Source organism: Oncorhynchus keta, chromosome 35, assembly GCF_023373465.1.
Source record: "Oncorhynchus keta strain PuntledgeMale-10-30-2019 chromosome 35, Oket_V2, whole genome shotgun sequence".
In the NCBI taxonomy this organism is placed as follows: Eukaryota; Metazoa; Chordata; class Actinopteri; order Salmoniformes; family Salmonidae; genus Oncorhynchus; species Oncorhynchus keta.
The window spans coordinates 44485655-44501768 of record NC_068455.1 but is presented as its reverse complement, the minus strand read 5'-3'; the positions used below and the strand labels follow the sequence as shown (position 1 = coordinate 44501768).

The window sequence follows — 16114 nt, the reverse complement described above, 5'->3', positions numbered from 1 at the left end:
GCTTGAAAAATCCGAGGCCCAGTGGGGTTTAAAGTAAAAAAGCCTTTATTTATCCTTCATAAACACCTATAGATTTCAGCATAAAGCATTCATCAGAAAAAAAAAAGTAAACTTGAGTGCATTTGTATTTATTATGGATCCCCATTGACAGCAGCTACATTTCCTAGGGTCTAGCAAAATTAAGGCACTTTATACAATTTTAAAACATATTACAATGCATTCACAAATTTCACAACACACTGTGTGCTCTCAGGCCCCTACTCCACCACATATCTACAGTACAAAATCCATGTGTATGTATTGTGTGTGTGTGTGTGTGTGTGTGTGTGTGTGTGTGTGTGTGTGCGTGTGCCAATGTTTGTGTTGCTTCACGCTGTTCCATAAGGTGTTTTTTTAATCTGTTTTTTTTTTAATCAAATTCTACTGCTTGCTGTGGAAAAGACTTCCATGTAGTCATGGCTCTATGTAGTACTGTGTGCCTCCCTATCGTCTGTTCTGGACTTGGGGACTGTGAAGAGACCTCTTGTGGCATGTCTTGTGGGGTATGCATGGGTGTCTGAGCTGTGTGCCAGTAGTTTAGACTGACAGCTCGGTGCATTCAACATGTCAATACCTCTCATAAATAAAAGTAGTGATGAAGTCAATCTCTCCTCCACTTTCAGCCAGAAGAGATTGACATGCATATTATTAATATTAGCTCTCTGTGTACACCCAAGGACCAGCTGTCCTGCCCTGTTCTGAGCCAATTGCATATTTTTTTAAGTCATTTTTTTGTGGTACCTGACCACACGACTGAACAGTAGTCAAGGTGCGACAAAACTAGGGCCTGTAGGACCTGCCTTGTTGATAGTGTTGTTAAGAAGGCAGAGCATCACATTATTATAGACTACTTCTCATCTTAGCTACTACTGCATCAATATGTTTTGACCATGACAGTTTACAATCTAGGGTTACTCCAAGCAGTTTAGTCATCTCAAATTGCTCAATTTCCACATCATTTATTACAAGGTTTAGTTGAGGTTTAGGGTCTAGTTGCTGTTTTGTTTAGTGAGTGAAAAGGGTACAGTTGATTAAAAATCATAGAATAAAACTCTAAGGGACAGTTTCCCAAACACAGCCAAGTCCTAGACTAAAAATCATGTTCAATGGACTAACCTCTGTCTGGGAAACCAGCCCTAAGATTAATAGACACCAAATAAATCCTGATAATCCTACCTGAGAGAAGATGTCCATGTTGTGGTTTTGCTTGTAGATCATTTTGAATTTGCCAGCCACAGCAGGGCTTCTCACTGACTTTAGGTAAACCCCCTGCATCTCAGAATCTGTCACACAGGGAGATACAATGAGAGAGTGAGTGAGTGAGTGAGTGAATGAGTGAGTGAGTGTTGGGTCATGTTAGGGCACACCGAAACAAAACAATACATAGTGCAACAGAAAATGAAAGTGAGCGATTCTTAGTTATCTCCCCATTTTAGAAACGCTTTATTCTATTTCATGCCCAGTGAGTGAACTGTATAATAGGTGACTACCCGTATAACAACTGTATAACATAACAAGAGACTTTGGGTCCATGAAAAGCGCTGTATAAAACGCTGTTGTTGTTATTATTGTTCTTATTATATTTGACCCCTCACCGTTGATTCCCTGGGAGCACTGGGTGTTGCTCACAACGAAGCCCTCCAGTGAGCGGTTCTGCTCTTCACCGTCCTCTTCGTCAGATGACACCTCCTCCCCCTCGGACAGCACCGCCTCCTCGTCCAGAAAGTGACGGGCTTCTCGGTGGTGGTGCCGCACGGCCTGCTGGGAAGGAAATGTTGATTCGAAGGAGTAGATTACTGTATTGTCCAATGTACATATGACAACAAAAATGTATTCTGCTTTATACCAAAACCCTCCAAAAGACACAGAGGTTGGAGCAATATGTCAACAAACAGAGAAGGTAGCTGAACAACAACACACTTAAAATGACCCTGGGCTACTGACCAGCACGTCTCACGTGAGATGTATTTGACACCTGACTGACCTCAGCTTTCCCATGCGACGCGGATGGTTTCACAGCCACGCGGGGGGGCTCCCCCTCGCTCTCATCTGACTGGAAAATAGTTTTTTAAAGGACATGGTCAAAGGCATATTAACTTTATTATGACGGTCAGAAGAAGAAAAAAAAGTGGTCAACATTCATTGTATTCCACAAGTATTTACTTGATGCTAGCTTGTACTGAATTAAGTCAAAGATCATTGAGAGGAAGAGAACCAGACACACAAGCGGCTAGAAGCGACGAGTTTGATGACGATACTTTAGTGAGAGTGGTTGTAGTAATTATCGTACAATGCGTGCCACCGCATGCTTCGACTTCCTGGTCACTTGTAAAGGAGAATCCACATCACTGAGAAGCATTGACTGGGAGAGGAAATATAACAAACAATGGATAAACAGAATCATCAGAATCATTTGAATATATATATTTTTGATCACTTTTTTTTTTCGATCTCTCAAACAAATAACCCCCCCCCAGACACTTCTGCATTTGTATCATTGATATTCTACATAAGGCGCAAAGTGTAAATCTTTAGTTTCGAAGCCCACGTGACTATTCTGACCCACTCATGCTTTCTGCAGGCTTTCTTTATCTCTGGCAAGACCATGTATGCAGCTCCGTGGTGAATAGTCTCTTGTATCGTCAAAACCGGAGTTGTCGTCTCAGAGAAAACAGATGCTTTCCAAAAAGAGGCCAGTCTGAATGGAGAATTTGAAACAAAATAGATCTTCGCGAAAGCAGTCTGCGAGCCTGTTGCCATGCCGACAACAGACAGACTATGCTTAAAGGGCTTATATAGAGAAGTGAGATACATCAGACCTCTCAATAGTCCGACGAAGTATGATATCATTACTATTATATTGAGCACTTCTTCAAATTGGGCACATATGCTCTACAGCCATGGCAAACAAAGTGTGGGAAAGATAAGAGGACGGAAATTTGACATGGTAGGTTACATAATAGAAATGGATGATTGTACAGTTTTGAAGGTAGTGCAACTCAATCCACTACTACTGAACAAAAATATAAACGCAACATGCAACCATTTCAATGGTTTTTACTGAGTTACAGTTCCATATAAGTAAATCAGTCAATTGAAATGAATTCATTAGGCCCTAATCTATGAATTTCACATGAATGGAAATATAGATATGCATCTGTTGGTCAGATACCTTAGGTAAAAAAGGTAGGGGTGTGAATCAGAAAAACAGTCAGTATCTGGTGTGACCATTTGCCTCATGCAGCGTGACACATTTCCTTTGCATAGAGTTGATCAGGCTGTTGATTGTGGCCTGTGGAATGTTGTCCCAGTCTTCAATGGCTGTGCGAAGTTGCTGGATATTGGCGGGAACTGGAACACACCGTTGTACACGTCGATCCAGAGCATCCCAAACGTGCTCAATGGGTGACGTGTCTGGTGCGTATGCAGGCCATGGAAGAACTGGGATATTTTCAGCTTCCAGGAATTGTGTACAGATTCTTGTGATATGGGGCCGTGCAATATCATGCTGAAACGTGGTGATGGCAGTGGATGACTGGCACAACAATGGGCCTAAGGATCTCCTCGCAGTATCACCGTGCATTCAAATTACCATCAATAAAATGCATTTGTGTTCGTTGTCAGTTACTTATGCCTGCACATACCATAACCCCACCACCACCATGGGGCACTCTATTCACAACGTTGACTACAGCCCACTGAAGTCGGTTACGACGCTGAACTGCAATCAGGTCAAGACCTTGGTGAGGATGACGAGCGCGCAGATGAGCTTCCCTGGGAGCTGTCCGGGTGGCTGGTCTCAGGCAATCCCGCACGTGAAGAAGCCGGATGAGAGGGTCCTGGGCTGATGTGGTTACACGTGGTCTACGTTTGGTGAGGCCGGTTGAACGTTCTGCCAAGTTCTCCAAAACAGTAAGCATGCCAATTGCACGCTCCCTCAAAACTTGAGACATCGGTGGCAAAGTGTTGTGTGACAAAACTGCACATTTTGGCCTTTTATTGCCCCCAGCACAAGGTGCACCTGTGTACTGGTCATGCTGTTTAACCCGCTTCTTAATATGCCACACCTGTCAGGTGTATTAATTATCTTGGCACAGGAGAAATGCTCACTAACAGAGATGTAAACACATTTGGGAACAACATTTGAGATGAATAAGCTCTTTGTGCATATAGGAAACGTCTGAGACCAACACTTTACATGTTACGTTTATATTGTTGTTCAGTACGCGTAAGTTAGAAAAATAAACATTAACACCACGACATGACTAGAATTAGAGACCTAGTGCAAGTGTTCACCAGACCTACATTTGGTGGTTGTGTTTGACAGAATGAAGATGCATTACTGAAGGCTTACTATATAGTCCTTGATACACAGGGGGGAAAGTAGCTAATTGGGACTTACCACGGGAGAAGACAAGGGGTTTGCCTTGACATGATGATGAACCCGCTTACGGGTGATAACCTCCTCCTCACTGTCACTGGAGCACAGGCCTGCGGCGGGGGACAACAAATCATAATGCACATGCCTGAAGAGCTTACCCACTCACAGGCACAAACAGTCAATGCAAAGCAGTACCAATCTGACCTATCGCTCATGATGCGCTACCTTGATGAGATGTGTTGATCAGATTGTAAGAACACCTGCTAATTTCTCAACCAGGTATACATATTAACAAGGAGGATTAGTTGTTTGTGAATGGGAAACTAGGGGACACAATGAAATTAAGCACCTGTAATAGTTGGGAGTGAACTAACCTGGATGAGGGGGGTCCAAGATGGATTTGTCAGACAAACTGTGTCCCATCTCTATTGAACCATTTCCTGGGTCCCCCACCTGAGCTTTGGGAGTCTGGGCATTCTGTAAGGTCCCCTGGCATTTCCTCTTTAAGAATGAGAATGAAGTGGATGGGGTGGTGGAAGGACCAGGCAGGAGAACTCGCCTTGGTCCTAATGTGGGGATTGGTGAGAACAGAGCTCCGCTCTTGGAGGTCAGAGGAGAGGTCTGAGGCGAAGCCAGAGCAGAGGTGTCTGCCCTCTTCCTTCCCAGACAGGCTGCCAGGGGTGTGGACACGCACATCCTATGGAAACTAAAGTGGGGAGTGGATGAGCCAGAGAGTTTTGGCTCATTCACTGTGGAAGAAAGGGGTGCTTCCTGTTTTTTGGACCCAGGGGGTGAAGGTTTTGAGGGGAATGGACTAGGAGCAGCCTCTGTGTCCCCTTCATCCTCCTCCCAGCCCAAATCAAAGTTGACAGAGAACAAATCCTGAGAACAGACAAAGTTCTCAAAGTCCTGAGCAGGTTCCTGCTGCGCTACAGGAGAAGCATGGCTACGACTAGGTTTGACCTGATACACCATCGTTGTTTCTGTCACACTTTTACTTGACCCTATTAACCATTCCCTCTCCGGAGCCTTCAGGGGGCTAGGTATTCGGATACTGACGTTCCCTGGCGTAGGGATGTCCGGAATGGTCATCTGGAGGTGGTCATCTCCAAACAGGTCCATGCTCTCGTCCAGGTTTGTTTTAGAGTGCTGGGCTTTAGGCTGAGTGGGATGACATGGTGGCTTGAAGTCCGCTTTATCATCCATATCATCCTCCTTTATGTCATTGCTGTCATCCTCGAAGACCTCATCCCAGCTAGGGCTGCCAAGGGCACTTTCCCTACCCATGCTTTCTGCTGGCACAGTAATGGGCGATGAAGCGGAGTGCTGCTGATGAGGTGGGTCGCAATGGCTTTCACAGTCTAGAGAACCAACGTCTAAATCAACATTGGGAGATTGAGAAGCAGGATCGGCAAAGTCCTCATCCACTTCCAGGGAGAAATTCACGTGAAATGTCTGACCTACATCCAGGAGTTCATCCAGAGGTTCAACCGGAAGTGTATGTAAACAGTCCTTGGTGGTGAAGGGGGTGGGCCCAGGGTCAAACTGAGGGCTGTCCAGGTCAAAGTGCAAAGCTGGAGGAGACCTAGACAGAAGCTCTGTCACGTTGACTAGAATGACCCTCAAGCTCTCTAACTTCTGTCTCAGGGGCTGCAACTTGGGGACAGCAGCATCCCATTTGGGCAAGTAAAACAAAGCCTCCAGTTCAGAATCTTCATCTGACTTGGGTTCACGGTCTGCAATTGAGGTCAACTGATTGAGTTCAATCTGTTCTACAGCAGCAATGCAGTTCACTGATTCGCTCTCCAAATCCCTTGGAGAATTGACCTCTGAACCTTCACTCTCGTTGTTGAGTATGATACAGTCAAAATCCATGTCCATGATAGGCTGGTCACCTGTGGAGGAGAGTGGCCAGAGGCCTGGGTGATCTCTGAGGTCATGAGTCACCTCCTTGTGACATTCTGAAGGGACTCTGTTTTTTATCAGGGTCCATGGAGAGACTAAGGTTGTCTCTGCTTTAGAAATGCTTTCCCTCTGCACTTCCTTTTTGAGTTCTACACGGTCTAGGTCAGCTGAGGAAAGGCAGGAAGTCTTCTGCTTGTGGCTCAGGTTGGCCATTTTGGTTCTGGATTTTGTCATTTTTCCCTCTTTCTGCTTCTTTCCTTTGGTGGACTTTTCCTGCTGTGCTTCCTCCGTGAGGCCTATGACATCTGCTTTGTGGAGGTGGGGCAGCAGCTCCAACTCATATCTGCTTTCACCCTGTCAGATAAAACAAACACGACAATGAATTTAACTACAAAACTTTTTTCTTATTTAAAAAAAAAAAAAAATTGGTTGAAGCAAATTTTTATTCAGATGTTGCACAAGCGATTGTATCATAACGCAAGTTACAGATTTAATACTTCCCTGGTACGACATACAGAGTTGACTGGTTATAGAAACAACAAGACATTTGACACAGTGCCTTTAGAAAGTAATCATACCCCTAGACTTATTCCACATGTTGTGTTACAGCCGGAATTCAAATCAAAGTGAAAACATGTTATCAGTATTCCGTAGGCTACGTCTTCATTCAGCGGATATGAGAAGTAGCATTCGGTTTAATGCTTAAACAAGCCTGATGTTTTATGTTGTGTACAGTGCCTTCTGAAAGCATTAATACCCCTGGAATTATTCCACATTGTTGTGGCAGCCTGAATTCAAAATGAATTAAATCACTCATCTACACACAAGTTTTAGCAAATGTATTGAAAGTTAAAACACAGAAATAGTATTCACACCCCTGACTCAATACTTTGTAAAAGCACCTTTGGCAGCGGTTACAGCTGTGAGTGTTTCTGGTTAAGTCTAAGAGCTTTCTTTGCACACCTGGATTGTGCATTATTTTCAGAATTCTTCAAGCTCTGTCAAATTGGTTGACAACCATTTTCAGGTCTTGCCATACATCTGAAAGTGTATGTCAAAACTGTAACTCAGCCACTCCGGAAAATTCACTATGTTCTTGGTAAGCAACTCCAGTGTATATTTGGCCTTGTATTTAAGGTTATTGTCATACTCAAAGGTCAATTGATCTCCCAGTGTCTGGTGGAAAGTAGACTGAACCAGGTTTTCCTCTAGGATTTTGCCTTTGTTTAGCTCCATTCCATTAATTGTATTATCATGAAAAACGTAACAATTCTTAACAAATAACAACTCTTAACAATCACAAGCATACCCCTAACATGATGTAGGCAGCACTAAGCTGTAATGTGTTATGTTTAATGCAAATCCAATACACTTTGTATTCAGGATCTTTTGCAGTATTGCTTTAGTGCCTTGTTGCAAACAGGATACATGTTTTTTTTCACTCTATCAATTAGGTTAGTATGGTGGAGTTAACTGAAATTGTTGTTGATCCATCCTCAGTTCTCCCATCACAGTAATTAAACTCTAACTCTAACGTCCCTTTTTCAGGACCCTGTCTTTCATAGATAATTCATAAAAAAATCCAAATAACTTCACAGATCTTCATTGTAAAGGGTTTAAAACACTGTTTCCCATGCTTGTTCAATGAACCATAAACAATTAATGAACATGCACCTGTGGAACGGTCGTTAAGACACTAACAGCTTACAGATGGTAGGAAATTAAGGTCACAGTTAAAACTTAGGACACTAAAGAGGCCTTTCTACTGACTCTGAAAAACACCAAAAGAAAGATGCCCAGGGTCCCTGCTCATCTGTGTGAACGTGCCTTAGGCATGCTGCAAGGAGGCATGAGGACTGCAGATATGGCCAGGGCAATAAATGGCAATGTCCGTACTGTGAGACGCCTAAGACAGCGCTACAGGGAGACAGGACGGACAGCTGATTGTCCTCACAGTGACAGACCACGTGTAACAACACCTGCACAGGATCGGTACATCCGAACATCACACCTGCGGGACAGGTACAGGATGGCAACAACAACTGCCCGAGTTACAACAGGAACACACAATCCCTCCATCAGTGCTCAGACTCTCCTCAATAGGCTGAGAGAGGCTGGACTGAGGGCTTGTAGGCCTGTTGTAAGACAGACCAGACATCACAGGCAACAATGTCGCCTATGGGCACAAATCCACCGTCACAGGACTACACAGGACTGGCAAAAAGTGTTCTTCACTGACGAGTCGCGGTTTTGTCTCACCAGGGGCGTCAGATTTGCGTTTATCGTCAAAGGAATGAGCGTTACACTGAGGCCTGTAATCTGGAGCGGGATCGATTTGGAGGTGGAGTGTCCGTCGTGGTCCGGGGCTGTGTGTCACAGCATCATTGGACTGAGCTTGTTGTCATTGCAGGCAATCTCAATGCTGTGCGTTACAGGGAAGACATCCTCCTCCCTCATGTGGTACCCTTCCTGCAGGCTCATCCTGACATGACCCTCCAGCATGACAATGCGACCAGCTATACTGCTCGTTCTGTGCGTGATCTCCTGCAAGACAGGAATGTCAGTGTTCTGCCATGGCCAGCGAAGAGCCCGGATCTCAATCCCATTGAGCACGTCTGGGACCTGTTGGATCGGAGGGTGAGGGCTAGGGCCATTCCCCCCAGAAATGTCTGGGAACTTGCAGGTGCCTTGGTGGAAGAGTGGGGTAACATCTCACAGCAAGAACTGGCAAATCTGATGCAGTCCATGAGGAGGAGATGCGCTTGCAGTACTTAATGCAGATGGTGGCCACACCAGATACTGACCGTTCCTTTTGAGTTTGACCCCGCTTTGTTCAGGGACACATTATTCCATTTCTATTAGTCACGTCTGTGGAACTCGTTCAGTTTATGTCTCAGTTGTTGAATCTTGTTATGTTCATACAAATATTTACACATGTTAAGTTTGCTGAAAATAAACATAGTTGACAGTGAGAGGACTTTCTTTATCGCTGAGTTTATTGAATCCATTTTAAATTCAGGCAGTAACACAACAAGATGTGGAAAATGTCATGGGGTGTGAATCCTTTCTGAAGGCACTGTATCTGACCTCCAAGTGATCCAGACACAGTGAGCCTAAAGTGGACTAGAGGGAGCACAACAGAACTCGACGCCAGAAACCGAGGTGTAAGAGAAAGATGGGGTGTAAAGTTATGCCGGCATTTCAGTGAGGGTACGATTTAAGATAATAAAAAGCTCAAATCACATTTTATTTGTCACATGTGCCGAATACAACAGGTGTAGACTATCGCGAAATGCTTACTTACGAGCCCTTTCCCAACAATGTAGAGTTAAAAAGTTAAACAATTATAATAAAACATTTGACAAAAAAGGAAATAGTAACAATAAAATAACAATAACGAGGATATATACACGGATTACCGGTCAAGTCAATGTGCAGGGGTACGAGGTTGAGGTAATTATGTACATGTACTCTCGTTAGTGACTAGTCAATCAGGATAGATGATATAAAGAGTAGCAACAGTGCATGTGAAGAGTGAAAGTGTGCGTGTGTTTATGAGCGTATGTAGTGTGTGTGTGTATTGGAGTGTCAGTGTAGTGTATGTGAGTGTGTGGGTAGAGTCCTGTGAGTGTGCATAGAAACAGTGCAAGAGAGTCACTGCAAAATAAAGGGGGATCAACACATACTCCAGGTAGCCATTATAGTAATCATTAACTGTTCTTATGGCTTGGGGGGTAGAAACTGTTCATGAGCCAGATTTGGTGCTCCGGTACCACTTGCCGTGTGGTAGCAGAGAGAACAATCTATGGCATGGGTGGATGTAGTCTGACAATTTAGGACCTTCCTCTGACACCGCATGGTATAGAGGTCCAGGGTGCCTGGGATGATGGTGGTGATGTGAGCAATGACCAGCCTTTCAAAGCATTTGACGGCTACAGATGTGAGTGCTACGGGGCGATAGACATTTAGATAGTCCCTGTGCCCAAGAACTCCAAGGTAATCAATTGTGTAATTTGTTTGAAACATGTCGGTATTACAGACTGGGTCAGGGAGAGGTTGAAAATGTCAGTGAAGACACTTGCAAGCTGGTCAGCGTATGCTTTGAGTACGCGTCCTGGTAATCCATCTGGCCCTGCGGCCTTGTGAATGTTAACCTCACATCGGCTACGGACAGCGTGATCACACAGTCGTCTGGAGAAGCTGGTGCTCTCATGCATGGTTCAGTGTTGCTTGCCTTGAAGCAAGCATAGAAGGCATTTGCTCGTCTGGTAGGCTCGCTTCACTGGGAAGCTTGGAGCTGGATTTCCCTTTGTAATCTGTGATAGTTTGCACGCCCTGCCACATCCGACAAGTGTCAGAGCCGGCGTAGGCTCAGTCCTGTATTGAAGCTCTGCATGTTTGATGGTTCGTTGGAGGGTGTAGTGGATAAGAGTCTGGATTAGTGTTCCGCATCTTGAAAGCAGCAGCTCTGCTCAGTGCAGATGTTGCCTGTAATCCATGGCTTCTGGTTGGGATATAAACATACGGTCACTGTGGGGACGTCGTCATCAATGCACCTATTAATTAAGCCGGTGACTGATGTGGTAAACTCCTCAAAGTCAGTCTGTGCAAGCAAAACAGTCCTGTAGCTTAACATCCACTTCATCAGACCACTTCAGTATTGAGCGCGTTACTGGTACTTCCGGATTGAGTTTGTTCTTATAAAATCAGAAGGATAGAGTTCTGGTCAGATTCTCCAAATGGAGGGTGAGGGAGAGCTTTGTATGAGTCTGTGTGTGGAATAAAGGTGATATAGAGTTTTTGGGCCTCCAGTTCCACAGGTGACGTGATGATCGTGGACTTCAGGAAACAGCAGAGGGAGAACCCTCTGGAAAGTTAAGTTCCTCGGCGTACACATCACGGACAAACTGAAATGGTCCACCCACACAGACAGCGTGGTAAAGAAGGCGCAACAGCGCCGCTTCAACCTCAGGAGGCTGAAGAAATTTGGCTTGTCACCAACAACACTCAAACTTTTACAGATGCACAATTGAGAGCATCCTGTCGGGCTGTATCACCGCCTGGTTCGGCAACTGCTCCACCCACAACCGTAAGGCTCTCCAGAGGGTAGCATCACCGGGGGCAAACTACCTGCCCTCCAGGACACCCACACCACCCGATGTCACAGGAAGGCCAAAAAGATCATCAAGCACAACAACCAAGCCACTGCCTGTTCACTGCCGAGCCACTGCCTGTTCACCCACTATCATCCAGAAAGCGAGGTCAGTACAGGTGCATCAACACTGGGACCGAGAAACTGAAAAACAGATTCTATCTCAAGCCCATCGGACTGTTAAACAACCATCACTAACATTGAGTGGCTGCTGACAACATACTGACTCAAATCTCTAGCCACTTCAATAATTAAAAGTTTGATGTAATAAATGTATCTATGAGATGAGATGAGTAAGTAGGGTATGTAAACATTATTTAAAGTGACTAGTGTATATACTGTACTCTATACCAACTACTGCATCTTGCCTATGCCGTTCGGCCATCGCTCATCCATATATTTATATGTACATATTCTTATTCATTCCTTTACACTTGTGTGTAAAAGGTAGTTGTTGTGAAATTGTTAGATTACTTATTAGATATTACTGCATGGTCGGAACTAGAAGCACAAGCATTTCACTACACTCGCATTAACCATGTGTATGTGACCAATAGAATTAGATTTTGATTAGATTTGACATGAGGTAAAATTGATTTCCTGAATTGTCTTGTTTGCTTATGGTCCTATATACTGTTCCGGAGTTCTAAATTGAGCAGCTGCTGAAAAATGAGCTCCTGTATATATTGAGATTTAAATGTTTTTTTAGAGTGAAGTACATCGAAAAAATCAAGAGAGAACTGCAAGACTCAATAGAAGACAAAACAAGGAACAAACCAAAAAAGACAGGCTTTTGAAAAAATAACTATTTTTCATAAAATTGTACAGTTATCTTAGCTATCTGAATTGCTAGCAGAATTGTTTACTTGTTGCTAAGCAGTTGCTAGGGACTCTCCTGGAAGAAGCTAGCTAGCTTACAAAGAATAACAACAAAAATATCTAGTTAACAGAAGAAAGGAAGACAAAATAAGGACAAAGAAGGACAGAAGAAAAGGAAAAGAAAGAGGACAACAAAGTGAAACAGTCAGCACTTCTATTGCAACTTCGTATTTCGTCGTCCTAACGTAGTCTACACTGCTATCTGCCCAGCAGCTAGCCAGCTAGCAAACGTCCACCGTCTACCGAATAGCAGCACTGTAGAAACTATTACACTCAACTGAACGACTTGATTAGTGTAGTGTTAGCTAGCTACATAGTTGTCTTTGCTGTCTTCGTATCCAAGATAATTGTGTAGTTTAGAGCGTGTAGTCTTAGAGTGATTATCTTAATTTACCGAGGTTAGCTAGCCAGCTATTTGTCGTCCTTAACGTAGGAGACACTGCTAGCTAGCCAACAGCTAGCCAACGTCTACTGAATAGAACTTCCGCACTCAACAACCCGGTCGCATTCCGCTTCGCTCCACAGGTAGTATCACATTTTCATTTCATTTCATTTCATTACAGCACAACGGTTTGATTTGTTTGATCGTAGCTAGCTACATAGCTAGCTACATAGCCGTCTGTGTATCAAAGATAATTGTGTAGTCTAGAGCGATTTTCTAGGTTAGCTAGCCAGCTATTGTCGTTCTTTTAATGCAACGTAACGTAATCAACACTGCTAGCTAGCCAGCTGGCCCCGAATAGCAGCACTGTAGAAACTATTACACTCAACGGAACGACTTGATTAGTGTAGTGTCAACAACGCAGCCACTGCCAGCTAGCCTACAAAGTCAACAACGCAGCCACTGCCAGCTAGCCTACTTCAGCAGTACTGTATCATTTTAATCATTTTAGTCAATAAGATTCTTGCTACGTAAGCAACTTTCTGAACATTCGAGACGTGTAGTCCACTTGTCATTCAATCTCCTTGCATTAGCGTAGCCTCTTCTGTAGCCTGTCAACTATGTGTCTGTCTATCCCTGTTATCTCCTCTCTGCACAGACCATACAAACGCTCCACACCGCGTGGCCGCGGCCACCTAATCTGGTGGTCCCAGCGCGCACGACCCACGTGGAGTTCCAGGTCTCCGGTAGCCTCTGGAACTGCCGATCTGCGGCCAACAAGGCAGAGTTCATCTCAGCCTATGCCTCCCTCCAGTCCCTCGACTTCTTGGCACTGACGGAAACATGGATCACCACAGATAACACTGCTACTCCTACTGCTCTCTCTTCGTCCACCCACGTGTTCTCGCACACCCCGAGAGCTTCTGGTCAGCGGGGTGGTGGCACCGGGATCCTCATCTCTCCCAAGTGGTCATTCTCTCTTTCTCCCCTTACCCATCTGTCTATCGCCTCCTTTGAATTTCATGCTGTCACAGTTACCAGCCCTTTCAAGCTTAACATCCTTATCATTTATCGCCCTCCAGGTCCCCTCGGAGAGTTCATCAATGAGCTTGATGTCTTGATAAGCTCCTTTCCTGAGGACGGCTCACCTCTCACAGTTCTGGGCGACTTTAACCTCCCCACGTCTACCTTTGACTCATTCCTCTCTGCCTCCTTCTTTCCACTCCTTTCCTCTTTTGACCTCACCCTCTCACCTTCCCCCCCTACTCACAAGGCAGGCAATACGCTCGACCTCATCTTTACTAGATGCTGTTCTTCCACTAACCTCATTGCAACTCCCCTCCAAGTCTCCGACCACTACCTTGTATCCTTTTCCCTCTCGCTCTCATCCAACACTTCCCACACTGCCCCTACTCGGATGGTATCGCGCCGTCCCAACCTTCGCTCTCTCTCCCCCGCTACGCTCTCCTCTTCCATCCTATCATCTCTTCCCTCTGCTCAAACCTTCTCCAACCTATCTCCTGATTCTGCCTCCTCAACCCTCCTCTCTTCCCTTTCTGCATCCTTTGACTCTCTATGTCCCCTATCTTCCAGGCCGGCTCGGTCCCCCCCTCCCGCTCCGTGGCTCGACGACTCATTGCGAGCTCACAGAACAGGGCTCCGGGCAGCCGAGCGGAAATGGAGGAAAACTCGCCTCCCTGCGGACCTGGCATCCTTTCGCTCCCTCCTCTCTACATTTTCCTCCTCTGTCTCTGCTGCTAAAGCCACTTTCTACCACTCTAAATTCCAAGCATCTGCCTCTAACCCTAGGAAGCTCTTTGCCACCTTCTCCTCCCTCCTGAATCCTCCTCCCCCCCCCCCTCCTCCCTCTCTGCAGATGACTTCGTCAACCATTTTGAAAAGAAGGTCGACGACATCCGATCCTCGTTTGCTAAGTCAAACGACACCGCTGGTTCTGCTCACACTGCCCTACCCTGTGCTCTGACCTCTTTCTCCCCTCTCTCTCCAGATGAAATCTCGCGTCTTGTGACGGCCGGCCGCCCAACAACCTGCCCGCTCGACCCTATCCCCTCCTCTCTTCTCCAGACCATTTCCGGAGACCTTCTCCCTTACCTCACCTCGCTCATCAACTCATCCCTGACCGCTGGCTACGTCCCTTCCGTCTTCAAGAGAGCGAGAGTTGCACCCCTTCTGAAAAAACCTACACTCGATCCCTCCGATGTCAACAACTACAGACCAGTATCCCTTCTTTCTTTTCTCTCCAAAACTCTTGAACGTGTCGTCCTTGGCCAGCTCTCCCGCTATCTCTCTCAGAATGACCTTCTTGATCCAAATCAGTCAGGTTTCAAGACTAGTCATTCAACTGAGACTGCTCTTCTCTGTATCACGGAGGCGCTCCGCACTGCTAAAGCTAACTCTCTCTCCTCTGCTCTCATCCTTCTAGACCTATCGGCTGCCTTCGATACTGTGAACCATCAGATCCTCCTCTCCACCCTCTCCGAGTTGGGCATCTCCGGCGCGGCCCACGCTTGGATTGCGTCCTATCTGACAGGTCGCTCCTACCAGGTGGCGTGGCGAGAATCTGTCTCCTCACCACGCGCTCTCACCACTGGTGTCCCCAGGGCTCTGTTCTAGGCCCTCTCCTATTCTCGCTATACACCAAGTCACTTGGCTCTGTCATAACCTCACATGGTCTCTCCTATCATTGCTATGCAGACGACACACAATTAATCTTCTCCTTTCCCCCTTCTGATGACCAGGTGGCGAATCGCATCTCTGCATGTCTGGCAGACATATCAGTGTGGATGACGGATCACCACCTCAAGCTGAACCTCGGCAAGACGGAGCTGCTCTTCCTCCCGGGAAGGACTGCCCGTTCCATGATCTCGCCATCACGGTTGACAACTCCATTGTGTCCTCCTCCCAGAGCGCTAAGAACCTTGGCGTGATCCTGGACAACACCCTGTCGTTCTCAACTAACATCAAGGCGGTGGCCCGTTCCTGTAGGTTCATGCTCTACAACATCCGCAGAGTACGACCCTGCCTCACACAGGAAGCGGCGCAGGTCCTAATCCAGGCACTTGTCATCTCCCGTCTGGATTACTGCAACTCGCTGTTGGCTGGGCTCCCTGCCTGTGCCATTAAACCCCTACAACTCATCCAGAACGCCGCAGCCCGTCTGGTGTTCAACCTTCCCAAGTTCTCTCACGTCACCCCGCTCCTCCGCTCTCTCCACTGGCTTCCAGTTGAAGCTCGCATCCGCTACAAGACCATGGTGCTTGCCTACGGAGCTGTGAGGGGAACGGCACCTCAGTACCTCCAGGCTCTGATCAGGCCCTACACCCAAACAATGGCACTGCGTTCATCCACCTCTGGC

The 16114-nt window shown here is 46.0% G+C and overlaps 1 protein-coding gene across 9 annotated transcripts in view; it reads right to left on the bottom strand.

The window, feature by feature from the left end:
* Window positions 1–16114, bottom strand: part of fancm (FA complementation group M) — a 74917-nt gene that overhangs the window by 11470 nt on the left and 47333 nt on the right. For 2 of the 9 annotated variants that reach the window (XM_035752721.2, XM_035752723.2), the window contains exons 14-19: window positions 4795–6679; window positions 4442–4530; window positions 2330–2401; window positions 2024–2092; window positions 1635–1800; window positions 1216–1322 (exon numbers count right to left, since the gene is read on the bottom strand). In XM_035752721.2, the coding sequence (XP_035608614.1) occupies window positions 1216–1322; window positions 1635–1800; window positions 2024–2092; window positions 2330–2401; window positions 4442–4530; window positions 4795–6679 (2388 nt within the window). The other 7 variants (XM_035752722.2, XR_004822366.2, XM_035752725.2 and 4 more) reach the window with 7 other exon arrangements.